Source organism: Halichoerus grypus, chromosome 12 (assembly GCF_964656455.1).
Source record: "Halichoerus grypus chromosome 12, mHalGry1.hap1.1, whole genome shotgun sequence".
NCBI classification, from domain to species: domain Eukaryota; kingdom Metazoa; phylum Chordata; class Mammalia; order Carnivora; family Phocidae; genus Halichoerus; species Halichoerus grypus.
This window is the reverse complement of record NC_135723.1, coordinates 39,765,050-39,784,816: the sequence shown is the minus strand read 5'-3', so window position 1 is coordinate 39,784,816 and position 19,767 is coordinate 39,765,050. Positions and strand designations below refer to the sequence as shown.

The 19,767-nt window shown below is 42.3% G+C and overlaps 1 protein-coding gene across 7 annotated transcripts in view; it reads left to right on the top strand.

The window, feature by feature from the left end:
• SLC25A13 (solute carrier family 25 member 13) overlaps positions 1 to 19,767 on the top strand; it is a 183,626-nt gene that overhangs the window by 145,431 nt on the left and 18,428 nt on the right. For all 7 annotated transcript variants that reach the window (XM_078059285.1, XM_078059286.1, XM_078059287.1 and 4 more), the window contains one exon: positions 6,643 to 6,783. In XM_078059285.1, coding sequence (XP_077915411.1) covers positions 6,643 to 6,783 — 141 coding nt within the window. The remainder of the gene's footprint in view (positions 1 to 6,642; positions 6,784 to 19,767) is intronic.

The following is a 19,767-nucleotide window of genomic DNA, read 5'->3' as shown; positions in this document are numbered from 1 at the left end:
AAAATGCTCCAAAATATTTCGTCACACTGATACTCGTATTCACCCCTAGCGCGGTGGGCAATGAAACGTTCTTGCTCAGTACCTGGTAGTAGCCTGGGTAAGAATCCACATCTCACTGAACTGACTTACTCCTTACCTGCAAGTCCTGTGCGCGCAGTGGGGTCTCATTAGGGAACCCACTGTGGTGCTGCCCGTGGCTCTGGGTCCCCTTGGGCAGGTGCAGATCACAGCCCTAAATAGCACGTAGGTGCACCGCAGCCTGCCGTGTCTTCGTCTGTTGGAGTTGAGGGGTGGAATGCGTGAGCCGTTGCATTGGACTCGTCTTTAGACGTCATTAGCTACCTCGTTGACCTGTCTGGGTTGCACGTTGGACTAACTTCACCTGAACTTCTGGAGAGCCAGAATATTACATTTACTGTTGATTCTCAGAGGTCATTTGTTGTTTTGTGTTTGGCTTATGCTTCAGAGCTTTCATCATCTCCTTTTGCTAAATTCTGATCCATTTGATTCTATTTTTCTTTATCTCTGGAGCATAAGTAGTAGGGCAGACCCCGGCTTCACACCCTGCCTTCCTCTCCTCCCCCACCCAGAACTGTGCGCTGTTTTGCATAAGTGTAACATAATCATCCCCAGCTCTGTTTTATCTTTTCACTCTCCCCCAGAACTTTTCTCCTTAATTATGCTAAATACATTTGCATTCTACCTTGCTGGCTTCCATAGATGACATCATCTTTCTCTTTCCCTTTTATACAAACTCAAATTCCCCAGCATCCATTTTCCCGTCTTCCTGGTCACAGGTCACACCATGAGCTGGACCTTGCTTCCCTGTGCCACTGTTGGCCTTCTCTCTTCTGGAAGCCCCTTTCTTGACTTCTGTGCCTGGATTGCTGTACACCGTGGTCCGTGGTGTGTGGCAGAGGCTTCTCGTCACTTCTTAGGTCTCCACTCCTGGTGTTTCATCTCCCTGGACCCCATGTGAGCTCCTGCCTTCGGTTAGCACAGATGTGGGATGATGCCTTCGTCCGTCTCCATCCCTAACTCCCAACTCACCTTTCCATTGCCTTCTGGATGTGTCCCCCACCCTTATGTCCCTATGTTCCTGTTTCACAGATATAAAACGATGGGTCCTTTCTTTGCTCCTACACACTCCTTTGGCCCTACATTCAGCAGCCGGGCCCCTGGTGCTCCCTACTGCATCGTTATTCACCCACCCCCAACCCCTGCCTTATTACTGGTGCAGTTGTTCTGATTCTGGCCTTTTTTTTTTTTTTTTTTATCTCCCACCTAGTCTGCTAAAACCCTAATTATTAGCCCTGCCTCAGGGCTCTCCTTCCCTCCTGAACCCTCTCCTTTCTGCTGCCTAGTTGTCTTTCTGAGACATAGGTATTAGTCATGACACTCTCCAGCTCCTAAACTTTATTTAGGACCTACTCTGCTCCCGGCACATGAACACAGGAAGGTACCATCTGCAGGATGGAGCCTGAGTCTTCAGAGTTGCATTCGAGGCCTCCCTCTATTTGGCCCCAGTGGCCTTATCTTCAGCGTTCTCTCTCATAGCCCTGCGTGGCCAATGCGGGCGGCTGGTTGGTTCTGTGAGCTGCTAGGACGTGTGGTGCTCCGTGGTGTAAGGGCGTGGCTGGCCTCCGGAAGGTCGGCTCTCCATCCAGGCTCCCCCTTCCCAGCTTTGTGATCTCGGGCAGGTTACATGAGCTCCTTCACCCATTCGGGCTCACTTTGCTCACTTATAAAACTGGAAGAATATTACCCACCTTATATGATGAGGACCAAAAGGGAAAATTCTTACAAGTTCTTAGCATAATGCCTGGTACATAGTTAGCATCCAAATAAATGCCAGTGGATGATGATGTTGATCTCATCATAATGATCATTCTTACTAAAATTTTACTGGACAGATGTGGTGCTGGGTCTCTTTACCCTGTAAGTGTGGCAGGCCCCCGTCACTGTGCCTTCGTGCCATTCTCCGCCTGGATTAGCTAAACCGTAATTGCACGCAGTCACCAGCTGATGTGTTATTTTCTTATATGCATGCCTTCCCACTTCCCCACATTATCCCAGCCAGCAGAAGTCTTGCTCTCGTTCGAATTGCCATGGCAATTTGTCTGGACCTTACCTCGTGTATATTATAATTGCTTTTTCCCATGTGCCATTTTTTCCTATTCATAAGGCATATATTTATTGGGCCTCGTCGAAAACCCTTTGCTTGCTGTCTGTGTAGGCCTGTGTAAGTGCTATATTAGCTTGCTAGCGCTGCCCTAACGGAACACCACAGACTGGGGGACTTAGACAACATGAATTTATTTTCTCACATCCCTGGAGGCTGGAAGTCCAAGCTGGCGTTGGCAGGGTTGGTTTCTTCTGAGGCCTCGCTCCTTGGCTTGATGGTGGCTGCCTTCTCGCTGTGCACTCACGTGGTCTTTTCTGTGTGCACGTTTGTGTCCATATCTCAGTAGGACAGCAGTTACGTTGGAGTAGGGCCCACCCATATGACCTCTTCCTCCTTTAACCACCTTTGTAAAGGCCCTGTCCCTAAATACAGTCACCCTCTGAGGTGCTGAGGGTTAGGACTTACTTCAGTGTATGAATTTTGTTGGACACACTTCAGCCCATAACAGTTTCTTTAATGTTTTATGCCTTAATTTTCTCTTCTGTAAAATCTGGAAAAAATACCTCTGAGAGGGCTAAAGATAGGTAATCCATGCAAAGCAGTACCCCAGTAGCCAATGATGTGTGCTTCATGAGTATTTATTACTTCACTCCTATTTCAAGCTCCTTGAGAACAGGAATGCTTTCTCACTCACCTCGTGTCCTTGGAGTTCTTAGGACAAATTTGAGCTCGATTACTTCTAAATATGTGGTGAATTTTTATGATGTGAATGACTGAATGATCAGGTAGCAGAAGTGGAGTCTGCTCTAAGTACATGTGTTTGTCTTTAGATGGATCCGGATGCTGGGTAGCAACTATGATTTCGGCAAGAAGGAACATACCAGGAAACCTGTAGACAAGTCAGTGTGCCCACTGTAAAGATGATGCCCCACACAGAGCCAGTCCTAGTGTAGAAAATCTTTGCCTGTCCTACTTGCCACAGACTCCAGAAGGTCCCAGGGAAATGATTTGTGACCAAATTCCACATGCACACACAACAGCGTCTTCACACAGCCAGGTCTCTAAGTGATGAGGGACACAAAGCCATCATACACAATAGGTGTTCCTGTTGGCGGGCCCGTGGAGCCCGCTGTCTTTGATCTCCCAGGGGAGAGACAGGGGTAAGGCACTGTGAATGGACAATAGGCTGGGAGCCGGGAGCGCCGCGGCCAGTGTGCCGCTCAGTGATCAAGTCGTGGCGATGCCCAGACACTGTGCATCTGATGATAAGCATCGTCTCTCGGTGCCTCGGAGTCTCTCATTTCCTCCTAGCTTGACTCCAAAGGACCGATTCATCTTCAGAACCTCTACAATGTGCCACTTTGAGTCTGTCAGCTCTTTCTTTCTGAGCCCACCCGAGGCAAGGAGCCCATCATTTTGTCTCAGTCTCCTTACCCTCTCTTCCCACTGTGTCTGTTCCCTGCAGCTGTCTGAAGTGGATTTGACTTTCGCATTGTCCCTAGGGATTAGAATTCACTCTGCAGTGCTAAAAGAATCGGTATCTATCGATTGGCTTGGAGTCAGGGCATTGAGTATTAAGTTCTTATTTGGTATATAACATGAACTTTGACAAGTGTTAGTGCAGATGCAAGAGGACGCGTAAGACAGCAATTCTGTGCCTAAGAACTGTACCTTTACCAACGGCATCACCTGGATCTGTATAAGAAGTTTGTTGTGAGATTACATGTAAAACATAAAAGTTGCTCTCTGAAAGAAAGTGGAAAACTGGAATTAGAAATCCCAGCTGTAAGGAAGCCTGTCAAGCAGCCTCTCAGAATTCAAAGGGATCGTGGCGGCGATGCAGTGAAGTCAGGCGACCCTCAGCTCTCACTGCACATCTTAATCACATAGGAACCATTTTTGAAAGGGGGGTTGCAGAATTTCTTACTTGTCTGGAGTAGGATTTAGAAGTCACTACTTTTCAAAGCTCTGCAAGGGACTGTAACGTGCAGCCAGGGAGGAGAACCATCACTTCAGGAGACCGGAAAAGAATCCTGATGGAGTCACTGCTGCGGTCCGTTTGCCATCTCCTGGAGCCTCGTATGAAGTCAGGTGGTTTGACACATAGGGACTGGGGCTCGGTCTGCACATGGGGTGCTCAGCTGCCTCCCCACCCATTGTTGGCAGTGCATGGTGAGTCTGCTTTGTGTTCCTTTGCTGCTCTTCAAGATCAATGTACGCAGACCACTTTCCATTCTGCCCTTGATAGAGATGCTCTCGCCCACTTCTGAGCTTTTAAAAATCAGCCTCAGACTAATTCCAACTCTGCAAATCTTCCTCAGCAGTTCTGCCCCCATACATGATTTTAAAATAAATTTCTATTCATTGTCGCAACTCAAGAGCTTGGGTCAAGAAGCACAACCATAATCCTCACTGTGCCATTGGTGCTGTTACTCAGCCAGGTCCATTGCCTCTCTTCTTCTGCCAACCTTAACTCCCTCTGTGTCACGTGGAACGATGCAGGTGCGAGCCCACAAAATCCTGAAGGGCTATAGACAGGCTGTGGGTTGGTCCTCCCGCCTCCCTTCAGGTCACAGCAGTGTGGGAGCAAAGCGTGGGTCTTCTGAGCCAGAGAGAAGAGGGAGGCAGCTATGTGTGTGGACCAGAGGAACACACCGGCCTCTGGGCTTGTCGCCCACGCTCTCCTTCCCACTTTCCCAGGGCCTTTCTGGGGCCTTTTGGTGAATCCATCCTCGGTCTTCTCCTACCAAGATTGTTTGGCCCGCCTCCTGAGAGGAGGTGAGCAGAAGGTGATGGGTGAAACAGGTAAGTGAGGAGGGGTGGCCCGTGTGGCAGCCGAGACACCGGACAACACTGCTGCCTTCAGGACAGTTGTAATGTGTGGAGAGAGGGGAAAGCTTGGTGTGTCTTGGTTAAGATACCAAGTTGGTAAAGGTGGAAAAGCAATTTGATTTATAGAGAATTAATGGGTGAACAGATTTCTTTGCTTTTTTTGGCTAATATGGCTGTGTATATCAGATAAGTTATGTAGAGGTATTTGTTTTTCTTTATAGAAGACAAACATCTTTATAGATGATCTAGGTAGAAGAAATACAAAATACAGCAGAAAAGAAAATAAACCACTGGTAATCTACCATCTCAAAAGCACTATACTGGTGTATTCTCTACACGATAGTAAGGGATAATGGGGAAAGTGGTACATGCATTTAAACATGAGGGTTTTTACTTCCCAGTATATATATTGAACATTTCCCACAGTATTTTTTATTGGCAGCATAGTATCTCATTGCATGACATACTTAAATTCATTTAATCCATCCCTGACCATTGGATATTTACGTTGTGCCTAATTTTTATTTCCAAGTATTATAAATTATACTTCCAAGATCATCTTTGTAGCCAGTGTTGATTAGTACTGGCCCTTTTGTGAGGGCACATACATTGGTTAATGGTGTCAGAGAATCTAGCAAGAAGTAGTTATGTATAATATTAGTCCAAATTATGCTTGTTACCATAATGGCACCAACTGAGCTATAAAATATCAGCACCATGTCTGTGGTCTAGTGTGGTAACATCACTATGTAATAAAGATACTGAACTATACTCTGCGTCAACCTTAGTGTGGGTGAAATAAAAATTTAATGTATTTGTGACAAGGAATAACAAGTCGAAGTACAGTGGGAAAGAATGTAATTGCTTATAATAAATATAGGCTTAGCTTCAAAATAACTAGCTTAAAATTTCCCTTATAGTACACTTTAAAGATTTCCACTGATGATCTCGGAGGTGGGGCACCCAGCCACTGCTGGAATGAAATAACACACTTTGCTCAAAGTTTGGGCCATAATTGACTTAATGCGTATTTTTACTACGTGGACATTTATCTTATATGAAAAGAGCAATCTATACACAGGTAATACATAAATAAAGTTATAAGAATATGCGACTCCATAAAATGGTGTTTGATGATGGACCTGATTTTTTAAGAGAAGAAAAAATAGCTTTCATCTAAGTTTACATGTTCTCTGGCAATTCTTGAATCATTGCCAGAATCATGAGGCCCATCATGGGAGAACCTATGTCCTCCCTGTCTCCTCCTATTCTGACAAGCAGGTCAGTGTCTCTTTATTTGGATACTATTTGATTTTCATTTTATTGTTGCCTTTGTGCCCTTGGCCTTGAGCCCTGTGATGGCTGCTATTTGTGCTTCAGGGAATCTTTGTCATTTCCACGTGAGGACTTTGGTGAGTCCAGGAGACATCATGTGTCTCTGCCCTTTTCCCTCTTTCAACCTCTGCGTGAGGGAAATAGGACCTCAGTACCCAAAGCCTCCTTGGCAGTAACTGTATTTTGATTCAAACTCATCACTGTCTTAATTGATGGAACCAGGATCGAAACTACAGTCTCTTGAAGACAGAATATTCTGTGCTCCGTGGAGGATAATCCCTCCCCTCTTCCTAACCCATCTTACCCTTACCCTTCTTTGGTCCTAAATCTTTACTTTTTCTCTCTTTTAGGCAGGAGGCTCCCAGGTGATTTTCACGAATCCTTTGGAAATCGTCAAGATCCGTTTGCAAGTGGCTGGAGAGATCACTACTGGTCCCAGAGTCAGTGCCCTGTCTGTCGTAAGGGACCTGGGGTTCTTTGGGATCTACAAGGTAACTTTCCTTTCAGTCAATTATTAGGTTGCGTGTTCATCTCCTAAATTAGCAAATGGGGTGAACTATGTAAATAAACTTCTCCTCAGCATGAAATCGATTCCTCACATTTTGGGACCTGGAGAAGATGTTCTGCTTGTGGGGGCGCATAGAGCACCCTCAGAATACACTAATCATGGATGACTGTGATGTTAGTGTTGCCCAGCTGCATTGCTCCTTGCAGCAACAATGGCTGGAACTTTATTTGGATTTGTTGTTAGTACAAAAACCCAATTATCAGCACTGCCCTCTATGAAGGATAGATGCAAGGATCACAGGGTACCATTTCTCAGAAGATAGGCTGAGCGCTCAGTTCAAGGATCAGCCCAGACCAGATGGGGAATTTATTTTCTGATCCTGTACGTTCCGGCCCTATCCATATGTATTTTTCATTTAGAAAACAGTTTTTCAGAATAATTGCAAAACCAGGCTTTCAGAATATTCTTGAAATTTGTTAGTCACATTCCTCTACCAAAAAGTTGAATTGGAATGTATTAGAATTAGCTCCATATACGCCCAGCTGTAAGGCTTTATCAGACATAAGGTGTTTACCATTTTTCAATAAGAAGGTTCAAAAAATCTTTTTCATGGCCAACTTGACTTAAGTAAACCTTTAGGAATAAGTAAACCTCAAGTCAGATGTTTATGTAAAATAGTTTTCATTTATTTCCCCATAAATATACAAAATCCTGTCTTATAAAATTGGTATTACTCTTTTCTGTACGTACATGTCAAGAAGTACTCTGCTCAAACTCTTCGTAAGAATTTTGAATCAATGTTTTGATCACCACTTTCTGAATCAGCCATTCACATGGTCTTGCGGAGTACATTGTGTTCATTTGTATCCCACATTGGCAAGGTGACACTTTTGGACTCCGTGTGCAGTGTTGTCCCTGGAAATGTTATCCCACAGACGGATCCCATTAGGGCAGTTGTTTCTTTTTTCCTATTCCCAGTTCACCCTGAGTGGACCTACCTGGTCCCATATTGTAACAACCGATAGTGCTTCTGGGAGTGAACTTTCAGTGCCGGGTTTTGACATCCAACACAGCATTTGTGAGATCCTACCCCTGGGAAGACTTTTTCACCCTTTTTTTAAAACTCAAGGTTTGCAGGTGATCTTGGCAGGCATCCAGTGTTGGTAACAGTTGACGTTGTTTCAAGCAAATCTGCCCTTCCCCGAATGCTACTCTGCACGTGTCAAGGTGAAGTGGTTGGGAAAAGTACCCCATGATCTGACACTTAGTTAGAATTGAATATCATGTGACCCCTTCTTTTCTGGGGTTAGTTCTAGGGGGAAAAAACTTGCCTTATGTTTAGACATATGTGGTGTTTAGGAATAAATCTGCCGGTTCTTTAAGTAGCACTTCAAATGCTCGGTGTGTGATTGCGCCGTGGAAAACACTGTTAGAGCTGTTTCGTCTACCAAGTTATTATCCAGCTGCCCAGGAAGTAGCCCGTATTGTCACAAAGCATAGCATTGATAAATCTGAGGAGAAATCATCTTCTCTTCTAAATTTTTAGGCTCTTTGCAGACTGTAACACGATGTGGCAGCATGTCATTCTGACAAGATGCCAGGCAGTCTTTCAGCGGGCTGTCTGGTGCGAAAGCACTTAGCTGCTATAGCAGTGATTGCTATCGAAATGTCTCGAAAGATAAAATGGTAAAAACTTGTTTGCTGACACAGAAACGGAGACTGTTCAACTACCTGCAAATGATACAAGGCTGAGAGCCCTTTGCATCTTTGCCGCCTTGTAAAACCGAAATCCCCCGTCCCACCCCTGGCCAGAAGCTGGGCTCCAGATTTCGCAGTTAGGAGAGCAGAGGCTGCTGAGGATGGTGTCTGTGCTGACACCGAGGCTCAGAAGTGGCTCGTTTCCACTTTTGTGCTACAGTCGTTCTCCTGAAATGAGCAGGACTGCTCAAGTTTGAGCAAGAGACCTCTCCCATATAAAGTTGGTTTAATTACTAGCCTGGTGGTTTAATCTAGTTCAGAGGCATTCCACAGGGCTTGGTGCCGCCTTACAAAGAGCCGCTTTTGGGGTGTTGGTAATTACCAAGTGAAGTCACTAACACTTAGAGCTTCTGGAAACTTGATTTCTGTGCAGGAGAGTGAGTTGGCAGTCTCCTCCTTCCCACAGGTCACTGGTGTCATCGGCTACATTGGCTAAGACTGAGTCTAGACCTCACTCAGCAGAGTTCCTCCTCTCCGCTCCATCTGCGGGGTCCTGCCTTACAGTATCCCAGCCCCCAGCCTCAGGTTTTGTTTCTGGGGAATGTCTCTCCTCCGGGCTCGCTCACCTTCCCCCACCCCTCCCTGGTCAGAAATCATTCAGCAATTCAAGATCCGTCCTCGTCGGGGCATCACAGCTTTCGCATTTCTGGGTGGTTTAATGTGATTTTGTTTCAGCATGGTGCTTTTCAGTAATAAAGGTTTGCTGTTTCTCCTCGTCGTTGGGTAGAAAAATGCAAATGACCTGGAGTGACCTAATACTTTAGAACTTGGTATGTGTCCCTGCAGGTGGGTCTTTAAAAAGAGATAAAGAGAACTACCGTCCTGGTTTTAGTGCGGACTGGTAATCTTCCTTCTTCTGCCCTCAGGTCTTTTGTTTGCTGTCGTTAACATGACAATGTGGGACCCAGGGGGTGCTTGGTGAGTGGCTCTGTCTGTGTGCTTAGGCCTGCTGTTTAACCTCACCGAAATTGGACTTAACCAGTTTTTCTATTTTTCTCCTGAATTGACTTGCAAAATACCCAACTATTCTGTGACTTCCCAGTAAATGGTAATTAGAATATTTGCTTTAGAAATACATTTACAACTGAAAAGAAAAAGTGGATGTGGTGAACATTTTACATTCCTGAGGTTAGAAATAGTTTAGAGCAGATATAGTGAACTCTGCAAACATAGCCCCCCTCTCTTTTGGTAATATTGAGGGAGATTGAGTCCTTGTGCAGACTAGGTAGGTGATTGAAGTCAAGGCAAGATAATTAACTGCCACTGAAAGAGCTATTTGAATATAATGTAGTTTGTTGTTGTTGTTTTTGGTTTTGGGTTGTTTTTTTGTTTGTTTTTTTTTTTTTTTTACAAAACCTGCAACATAGACTACTTTCTTAAGAATATATGAGGTTGTATTTCCCTTTCCCTACATAAATTTTGTTTTACCATGTAAGCCCCTGGAGCATAAGTAAAATAAATAAATTCTGTCATAGAAAAGAAAGCGGTATCCATCTTCTTTTGAGTGGTACCTTTTCCATAGGAGCCAACAGAGAGCTTTGTTGAGGGAATGGATTGCACTGTAGGAATGGAAGGAAACATCATTTCACATTAAATGGCAACACAGCTGAAAGAGGCTAAAAAGAGGCTTCCTTAAGCAATGGACCAGTTCGTGTCTCTTTTCGAGGACAAAAACATGGTCATTGAAGCGCCGGCAATCAGGATAGCAAGCATTGTCGAAAACTGCTTTCAGATTGTTTAATCACAAATTGCGCATCGATCGGCGCTACCCTGGAAGGCGGTCACTTCGGGATATGGGCTGTGTATCTAGTGTGTTCTAACCAAAGGCATTTGTCCCACTGCATTTAACAGCGTTCAGATATATTCTCATCTGCATGCGTGCATGTCGTGAATGTGTGTTCGTTCATGGAGTGTATATAAATGAGTCATTGGAGCTACTGTCCATAAAATCAGAAAGCAAGTAATGATATATTGGGTACATTCTTACTTATTCATCAAAGAGATGATGTTTGTGTGTTTTAAAAATTAAAAATTTTTAATTTTAAAAAAAATTAAAATACACATTCACCATTCAAAAAAATCAAATAATTCATAAAGGTATGTGCGAAAGTAAGATTCTCTACCACTCCCAGTTTCCTTCTCTCTTCAAAGGATAACCATTCTTTGTGTGTTATATAGCCTTCAGAAAAGAGAACTTTTCTGTTTACATCAATATTTCTCTCTCCCTTTTTTCCTCTGTACATCACATATCGTATCAATATCAATGTTATGTGTGTCTGTTTTACCGCAAATAGGATATTTCTAAATACACAATATTTCTTTTTTTAAATTGAACTATAGTTGACACACAATGTTACATGAGTTTCAAGTGCATACAATATACCTTAGAGCTCTTTCCTCATTTTATTTAATAGCTGTGTAGAATTTTTTTCTTAAGTTTTTCTAAGCAGTTTCTTGTTGACAGGTGTTCATGTTGTTTCCAGTTTGGGGATATCATAAGCAATGACAAGGTGAATATCCCTGCAGTATATTTTGACATACTTTTGTGAGTATATACAGATGATAAATTCCTAGCAATGAAAATTTTTAGGTCAAGGGGCATGTGCATTGTTTTAGTGTTAATAGATTTTGTCAAATTACATCAGTTTATCAACTTGAGCTTGAGAACATAGGAGTACAGAAGAATAGTTGCTCAATTCAGCAGCTTTTAAAAATACCTATTTTTTATGAGTTCATGGCCCCACCTGAAGAAAACAGTTGTCCCATCATTACGTTGGGGACAGTTGTGCGATGCGAATTTTCTAACACCAGGGGCCATTCATGACACGGTTTTGTAACCACCATGGTGCTAGTTCTCACCCTCATGCTTCTCCCACATTTGTCTTTCCTCTGGGCCTCTGTGAAAGTACCCTCATGGGTTTATTCATTTTGATTCTTGACTCCCCTAAATCTGTTGTCCCCAGAGTTGATCTATTTAAAATGTAAATCAGATTAATTGTGAGTGCACTCAACACACTTCTAATGAAAGCTGACTGTTCTGGTAGGTTTAGGATGTGGCTGTGAGGAGCCACGTCCCTGCTCAGGGTCTGGTGGGTAGAAAAAGGCAGCCATCAAGAAAACAAATCTCTGGGGGGAGGTGGGAGGGATGGCCAAACGGGTGAAGGAGAGGGGCAGGTACAGCTTCCAGGTAGGAAACGAATAAGCTACAGGGATAAAAGGCACAGCACAGGGACTAGTCTGTAATATTGTAGCAGCGTCATGAGGCGACAGATGGTGGCTACACGGTGGTGAGCACAGCACAACATATGGAGACGCTGAATCACTGTGTTGCACACCTGAAACTAATGTAACACTGTGTCAACTATACTCAAACAGCCCCCCAAAAAACCCAAAAAGACCCAAATCTCTGACATCAGGTGGTGCTAAGAACCTTGAAGAAAAAGGAGGCAGGTGAGAGTGGAGAAGGGCCAAGGCAGGATGGGATGTGGGGGAGGGGATACATTTAATAGGATGATCAGGGAAGCCTCTCGGATGAGATGATATTTGAGCAGAAACCAGAGAAAATGAGAAATAGGTGTGCCCTCCAGAGACTCTGTGTCCGGCAGCTTCCTGCTGCACTTAGAATAGAGCTGTGGCTCCTTCCCTGTGGCCCCTTCTTTTCCACCCTCCATTTTGTACTCTCCTCTGCTAGTTACCCTGGCTGCCTTTCTTTTATTCAGATATTCCAAGTTCACTCCCTCTCGCTTTTCCTTCTGCCTAAAGGCTCTTCCCTTCACGTCTTAGGTCAACAGAGGCTTGCTCAGACAGCCAGGTCACTCACTGTCCTCGTGCCGTCTTCCAGTTCTGTCCAGAGCGCCCAGCACCATCTGCTGGTTTTAGATGTGGGTGTATGTGTGTCTGCTCCTTTAGAGTGTACTTCGATACCAGAGACCTACCTTGTTCACTGCTCCTTTAACCGTTTCTGGCACATAAATAGACACTTGATAAATATTTGTTGAACAAATGAGTGGCAAGCAAAAGCCAGGTGTTTCCAAGTTATAAACAAGGATATTAGAGCACAGAAAGTGAGTGAATTGGCAAGCAATGACCAAAGATTATGATACTGGGGACATCAAATGTAAAGAAAGCAGGTAATTATTCGAGAGCCTGCTTTCTCCTTTCTGGAGGCATCCATTCCTTCACCCAGCAAGCTCTGCCCTGGGTGCTAGGGATACAAACATAAATAAAAAATGCATGGTTTTATAAAAAGTTTATCTTCTCGTGGGGCAGTCAGACAGGTAAAAAGATCTTTGGAATACAGCATATGTACAGTTGGGAAGGGCTGTCAGGAGTGTGCACAGGGTCCTTGGGGAGGTGGGGCTGACTCAGTGGCAAGGTCAGAAAGGCTTTCTGAAGGGGAGGTAGCCTTAAAGGATGAGTCATTGTTCACCAGTGGAAGGCAAAGACAAATGGCATGATCAGGATTGTGTTCGAAGAACGATAATTCCGTTTCAGTGTGGACATTGCCACATAGGACCTTAAGACTGAGGGTGGGTGGCTTGTTAGGAGGATCTAGGCTGGGGATAGTGGGGCGGACAGATGGCATTAACCTAAAGTAGGCTGTGACGGTGGAAATAGAGGGGATATATTTGGGGTTTTGTTTTTGTTTTTGTTTTATCAGTTTAAGATTTATATATGTTCGATACACACACACACACACACACACACACAGTATCAATGCTTTATTTTCAGTGAGAGGGGATATATTTGAAGGATGTTTGAGAATCAGTCTCACAAAGTCTTGGAAAGTGTGGCAAGGTGAAAAATAAAGGATGATTAAAAGATGACTCCCAGATTTCTGGCTTGAGCACCTGGATAGATGGTGATACCATAAATTTTAGAATTTTCTGATATTTAAGAAGCTGCAGAAACTTTACAAGACCTTCTATCTGGTGTTACCTCTCTAACTGAGATGAAAAGCCCAAAAATTTTAGGAGATTTAGCCAGGTGACTTAGTAGGCTGTCGTAGTCCCACCCCTGCCTATCTCCTGACTCCCTGTGCAGTGTTTACCTTACTCTGCCTTACTGAGTGTAGAACCAGAGCCTTGTCAGAGGGCTGGGGACCAGAAATGCTCTTTTAAAGGTCATCTGCATGTGTGAAGCTAGGAGAGTGGGTAAGATCTCCAAGCCGATGGGACACCAGTGATGCAACTTGGAGACCCGGCCTTTAGGACGCAGAAAGAAGAATAGATGGAAAAAACTAGAAGCAGCTGTCAGGTGGAGAACTGAAATGAACAGTTGTTAGTAGGAGTTGGTGGAGGGATAAAGTACAGGGGAGGGAGGAAGAGGTGAGTGGTTATCAATTGCGGCAGAGACCAGCCAGGATAAAGCCCAAGAAAAGGTCTTTGAACTTAAAGATGGAGGTCAGCAGTTATCTTTAAGAAATCAATTTAAGTAGAATGGCAGAAGTAGAAACCTATATGAGAAAATATTACCAGCAACAGACCACTCAACGTAAAGGTTTTACTGTGAAAGAAAAGAAGGGAGAGAGTACAGCAACTTGAAGAAAAAGAGTGGAAGGATGTTCAGGGAGAGAGGAGGTTGAGAGATTTATTGCGTTTTTCAATTTTGTTGTGAGAACCATAGCTATCTGTAGACGGAGAGGAAAAAGAGTCACTGAAGAGAGAAGGATTTGAAGCATCTGAAGGTAGCAAGATCGAATATGGTGCTAGGATTTCAGGAGAGGCAGTAGAGACAGAGCCCAGGCTTAGAAGAGAGAGGGAGAGAGTAGACATGTACATGCACAGTGCACACAAGCCCATTGGAGCTCGTGCTTATTGAGTGCTTACTCTATGCCAGGCCCCGGGCTTAAAGCTCTATATTATGCCATGTCATTTAATCCTTAACTACAGCCGAGGAGGCAGATAGTAGTGTTTTTTTGTTTTTGTTTTGTTTTGGTGTTTTGTTGTTGTTGTTTTGTTTTGGTTTGGTTTTGGTTTTAGCACCAAGTTACCGCTGAGGAAAGGAAGTCTTGATGGGTTTAGGTAATTTGTCTAAGGTCACAGACCTTGTACGTAAGTAGGAGGCTGGGTTTCTAACTCAGTCCAATCTCTCTTTGAAACCTGATCTATCACATAAAGATATGTTGAGCCAGATAGGAGAGAGCACATGCTGGGATAGTTGGGGGAAGTTTGAGAACAAAGTTAGATGCTGAGCATAGACCGTGAGCTGCAGTTGGCAGGTTTGCTGTCATTGTGGACAGTGAGGATGGAGGTGGGAAGAATGGAGATGGCACTAAGCATCGTGAGCCTGTGTTAGCTTAGGCCAGAGCCGTTAGATTACTGCTCTTGTGAATTGTTTTTAGTACCCAGTGCTATTTTAATATGATAGATATTCTGGGAGAATGACTCCGCTTTGCTCTGTTTTGAGTTTTTTAGAATAAGAACATGTTAGATCTTCTGTCAGCTCTTTAGATTATAGAAATTAAAATTATTTTATCCATTGTGATGCAAGAGGGCCCTTTTATTTTTTTTTTTTAGCTCTTATATTAACCAGAATAGCAACACAAATCATACACACTGTGTCAAAAACTAGGTAACCTGACAGTGGAGCCATATTACTGTTCCAAGTGACATCTGTTTGTGTTCATTGAAAAATAACTTTGTGCCTTCCTGATAGCTTTGTCAAAAATATCTTCCAGGAAAATGAACATTTTGGACATCTTATCTCATTAAAAGGCAGAATTTTCAAAATTCACAAGAGGATATCAAATACCTTGAGGGGCCAGGTTTTATATCTAATATGGTGTGAACTTGAGAATAATATTGGAATTATATGATATTATCCATATTATGCTTAAAGGTTGCATAAAAAAAAAACTGGAAAGAACAGACTTTAAATCTTCCTATCCCTGTGTTTTAGGTACAGCATCTGTACAAAGAGGATAGTCATAGTACCTACATGTTCATAGGATTGTTGTCAGGATTTACGAACATAATGCATGTAAAGGACATAGGCTAGAAATTAGCACATAGTTTGCATGATGTGTTAGTTATTAATTTTAAGTTATAGGATGTCAGCTAATGGATTCTTGCAGAAATACCTGGTTCCTTCCACTCTGCCCCAGTCCTGGGTAATTTTTGATGTTGTGTGGTCAACAGCTGTCTCCAGGTCAGGCATTCTTCTTTGGACTTTAGCAAATAAAAGGAGGCACCTTGAAAAATATTATTTTTATAAAACACTGTCCAAAGGAGTCGAGTGTACTAAAAGGGGACTAGAAAAGGTCCTTAAAAATATTAGAAAATAACTACATTGTAGACCTGAAGGTAACACTGTATGTTAACTGTATTGGAATTAAAATTTTAAAACTTCATAAAGAAAATAAAAATAAAAAATATTAGAAAATGGTCAATTTTAAATCATTTTTCCATTTGTTCACCAAATATTTGTTGAGGGCTAACACTCTACTAGGAGCTAGAGTTACAAAGATGAATATGGTATCATTGCCTTCAAAGTGACCAGCACTAAGGGAGGTGAGAGAATACAACCATATAGTGCCATAGTTCTTTAATAATTAGTGCCATAAAGGTTTTTTTGGTTTTTTGGGTTTTTTTTTTTGGTTTTGTTTTGTTTTGTTTTTTAAAAGAGGGAGAGAGAGAATCCCAAGCCGACTTCATGCCCAGCATGGAGCCCAATGCAGGTCTCAATCTCACAACTTTAAGGTCATGACCTGAGCCAAAATCAAGAGTTGGACACAACCAGCTGAGCCATGCAGGCACCCCATGTTTTTTAAAAATTAATTTTAGTAGGCAAAATCGTTTTTAAAAGAAGAAAATTCAGATATAAAAAGTATATAACAATAAAATGTTGGTCTCCTAGTCCCATGTGACAGATAACCTATCTTTCCAGAGGCCAACATTTTTATCAAGTTAGTGTTTTGTTCTTTTGTTGTGAGTTTCTTTTATTTCCATTTTCTCCTGAGTGCCTGCAGGATTAATTTTAACACAACAGTTTTTTATTTTAATTAAACTTTTGGAATATAATATGCAGTCTTTCATGCTTAAAAATACTGAAAATGATGCTACTAATCCATTGCTAATGGAGCGCTCTGAATATGTTTTCTAGAAATGATAGATACATTTCTGCTAATCTGTCCTTCCATTTATCTGGTGTCTAATTGTGACTGATGTATTAATTTAAAAGGTACCCAGTTTAAGAAATGTTTTTGACTGTAAAATTAAGGAGATACACTGTGTGACAGTCAAAAATTCCCACGTGGGGTATGATCAATTTAGCAAACCAGTATAAACCTCGGATTAGGTCTTTTGCCAAATAAAAGATTGGCTCTTAGCCTGGTAAATATAGAACTCTACTGTGATTCAGGTATGAAACCATCTAGGAGTCCTACTTTAGCTGCAAGTTGTTTAAAGACTATATTAGTTATTTCCATTTTCTGCTGCAACAGGACAGTGTGCTTTTCACTGATAATGGTAATTACCTTTATATCATCACCTTTTATTGAAGATCCTTTTGCTCAGTGTTGTACTGGGTACTTTATGCTAGTCATTGGACCTATATTCTCATGTCCCTAAGAATGTTACATTTAATAGATGAGGAATTTGAGGTACAGAGATATTAAGAACTTAACAACTAAGTGGCAGAGCAGTGATCTCAGCTCAGGTTTCTGACTCCAAAGCCTGTATTCCTGTTCCTATAGTCTCCTGCCATTGGTGGGGAGTTGCAGAATTCAGATATAGATCCATATTAAGATGGTACATTTTTTTTTAAGATTTTATTTATTTGTCAGAGAGAGAGAGCATGAGTAGGGGGAGCGGCAGGCAGAGGGAGAAGCAGGCTTCTCCCTGCTGAGCAAGGGGCCCGATGTGGGCCTCAATCCCAGGCCCCTGAAATCATGACTTGAGCTTAAGGAAGACATTTAACCAACTGAGCCACCCAGACGTCCCTAAGATGCTACATTTTGACTATGTTTTTGAATACAGTCTACTACTTCCCTGAAAAGTCATTTTCTTCAAGAAGAGTTAGTTGCATGTAGAAAGGTGGAACATGAAGAGAATACCCAGCTTGACTAGGTGATCAGCCATGATGGTTGACAATGCAGAGAGTTGGCCTCCAATGAGTGTGCTTGAAGGGGATTGGAATAAAGAGCTTTTTTCTTTCTCCTTGGACTTGGAGATCTACATCAAGGAGAAAAAGTAAAAAAGGAATTATCAGGGGTGTTGCCTGTATAATATTGCAACATTTTGAAGGAAGCTTGTAAAGGGAGTGTGTCAAGGGCAAGCCAACTTGAGCATCTCCTCTTTAAGGCATTAAGTTCTCCCCATAGGGTTTCTAACCATTGGCAGATAGGATATTTGAGCTGATCATCCCATCGAAAACAACTAAAAATGTTGGGTAATATACTTTAGTATATTTTGTAAAAGCCTTTTCAAATTTAGTAATATTCAAGCCAAAATTAGGTGAGATAAGCAGAACTCTAAGGCTGGCTTTGACCTTCAAGGCATTTGCCAAACACCTAAACTTGAGCATTAATTGCTGATGTCCCAGGAGACAACCAGGCAGAGTGCTAAGTCTAAAAGAAAAGGGTAGAACTCAGGTGGGCAAGCAAGGCACTTAGGTCACAAAATGTAAGGAGGCACTTACTCTCAGATGCTGACCTTGTATTAAATAGCCCTGTTACTGAGTGCATCTCCAAGTCTCTACTTTAGGGACCACTCTTGCCTTATCCAATTCCTCCTGGTCCTGAAGAAATTCCTCTTCCATAAAGCTGGACCTCAAAGGGCTATACCCTCAGCGTAAGGGTAAAATTAAAATGCTCTCTTTTACCATTCTGGACTGTAAGGAAAATTGCTTTGGTTCTGGAGGGAGAGAGAAGGGAGAGGGGAAAACCCTCCCCTGGGAGTAATTAGGAATTCTAAGCTTGTCTCATATGGGTTTGCATGCTGAATTTATATTTCTTGGGTGATATGAAAACTCTCAAGCTGGCAAAGTCTTGCACTGATAGTACCCCCAGGCACCTGACAGAAGCAAACACAAGTTCTCTCAAAAGGATCCCACCTTCACACTTGTTATGATGAGTACTGGGTATTATATGTAAATGATGAACTACTGAACTCTACTCCTGAAACCAATATTGAACTGTATGTCAACTAACTAGAATTAAAAAAAAAAGCCCACCTTCAACCCAGACCTCAAAGAATTTTCATAGATATTGTTCCAAGGAAAATGAACAGCTCATAGTCTAAAATCTAAAGTCACACAAGGAAACAAGGCACTTTAAGAAGAGAGAGCAAAAAACAACAGGCAGCATTTTAAACCTACAAAGACTTAAAATTTCAAAATTATTAGAAACATAAATGAATGTTTTTATTTGTTTTAAAAAATTAAAAAGGGTGAAAATATTTATAATGGTTAAAATTTAAAACTGAACATTTTAAAATTCTGGCTTTAATAACAGATTAAACATAGCTGAAGAGAGAATTAGTGAACTAGAACATAAGAGAATTACTCAGAACAGAGAGACAAAGAGAGATTGAGACACAGAGGAAAGTATAAGATGGTCTAATAGGTATAAAAGAAAACCAGAAGGAAGGGAGAGATGATGTCTAAAAATTCCCTGGAACAATTAAACAGCCGTCAGTCCTGAGATTCAAGAAGCACAACAAATCGCAAGTGGGATAAATAAAAATAATCCAGACTAAACCTGTGCCAGTGAAACTGCTGAATGCCAGGGCTAAAAGACAGCTCACAGATGGCCAGAGAGAAGAGCAGGTGCCCCCCGAGGAGAATGGTTGAACTGACAACCAGCTTAAAAACTGGAACAGTAAAAGCCAGAAGACATTGGCCAGTGTTTTCAGTGTGTGGAGGAAAAACCTCTCAACCTAGAATTCTATACCCTGTAAAAATGTCTTCCAGGAACAGAGACAAAATAAAGACCTTGTTTAGACTAGCAAAACTCAAAATGCATTATCACTAACAGGCCCTTACTAAAGGAAATTCTAGAATGTACGTTAGGCGGAAGGAAAGTCCTCCAGATGACAGTTTGGAGATACAGCAAGGAATGAGGAGCAAAGAAAGTAGTAAATGTTTAGTCTAAATAGCATTGTGTGAATTTAAATATATGTATGATTGGTAATTACAATGCTTCATGTTTTTAAAGCTAGAATTAAAGTACATTACAATAAGATGGGGGGTTTATAATGTAAGTTGTATA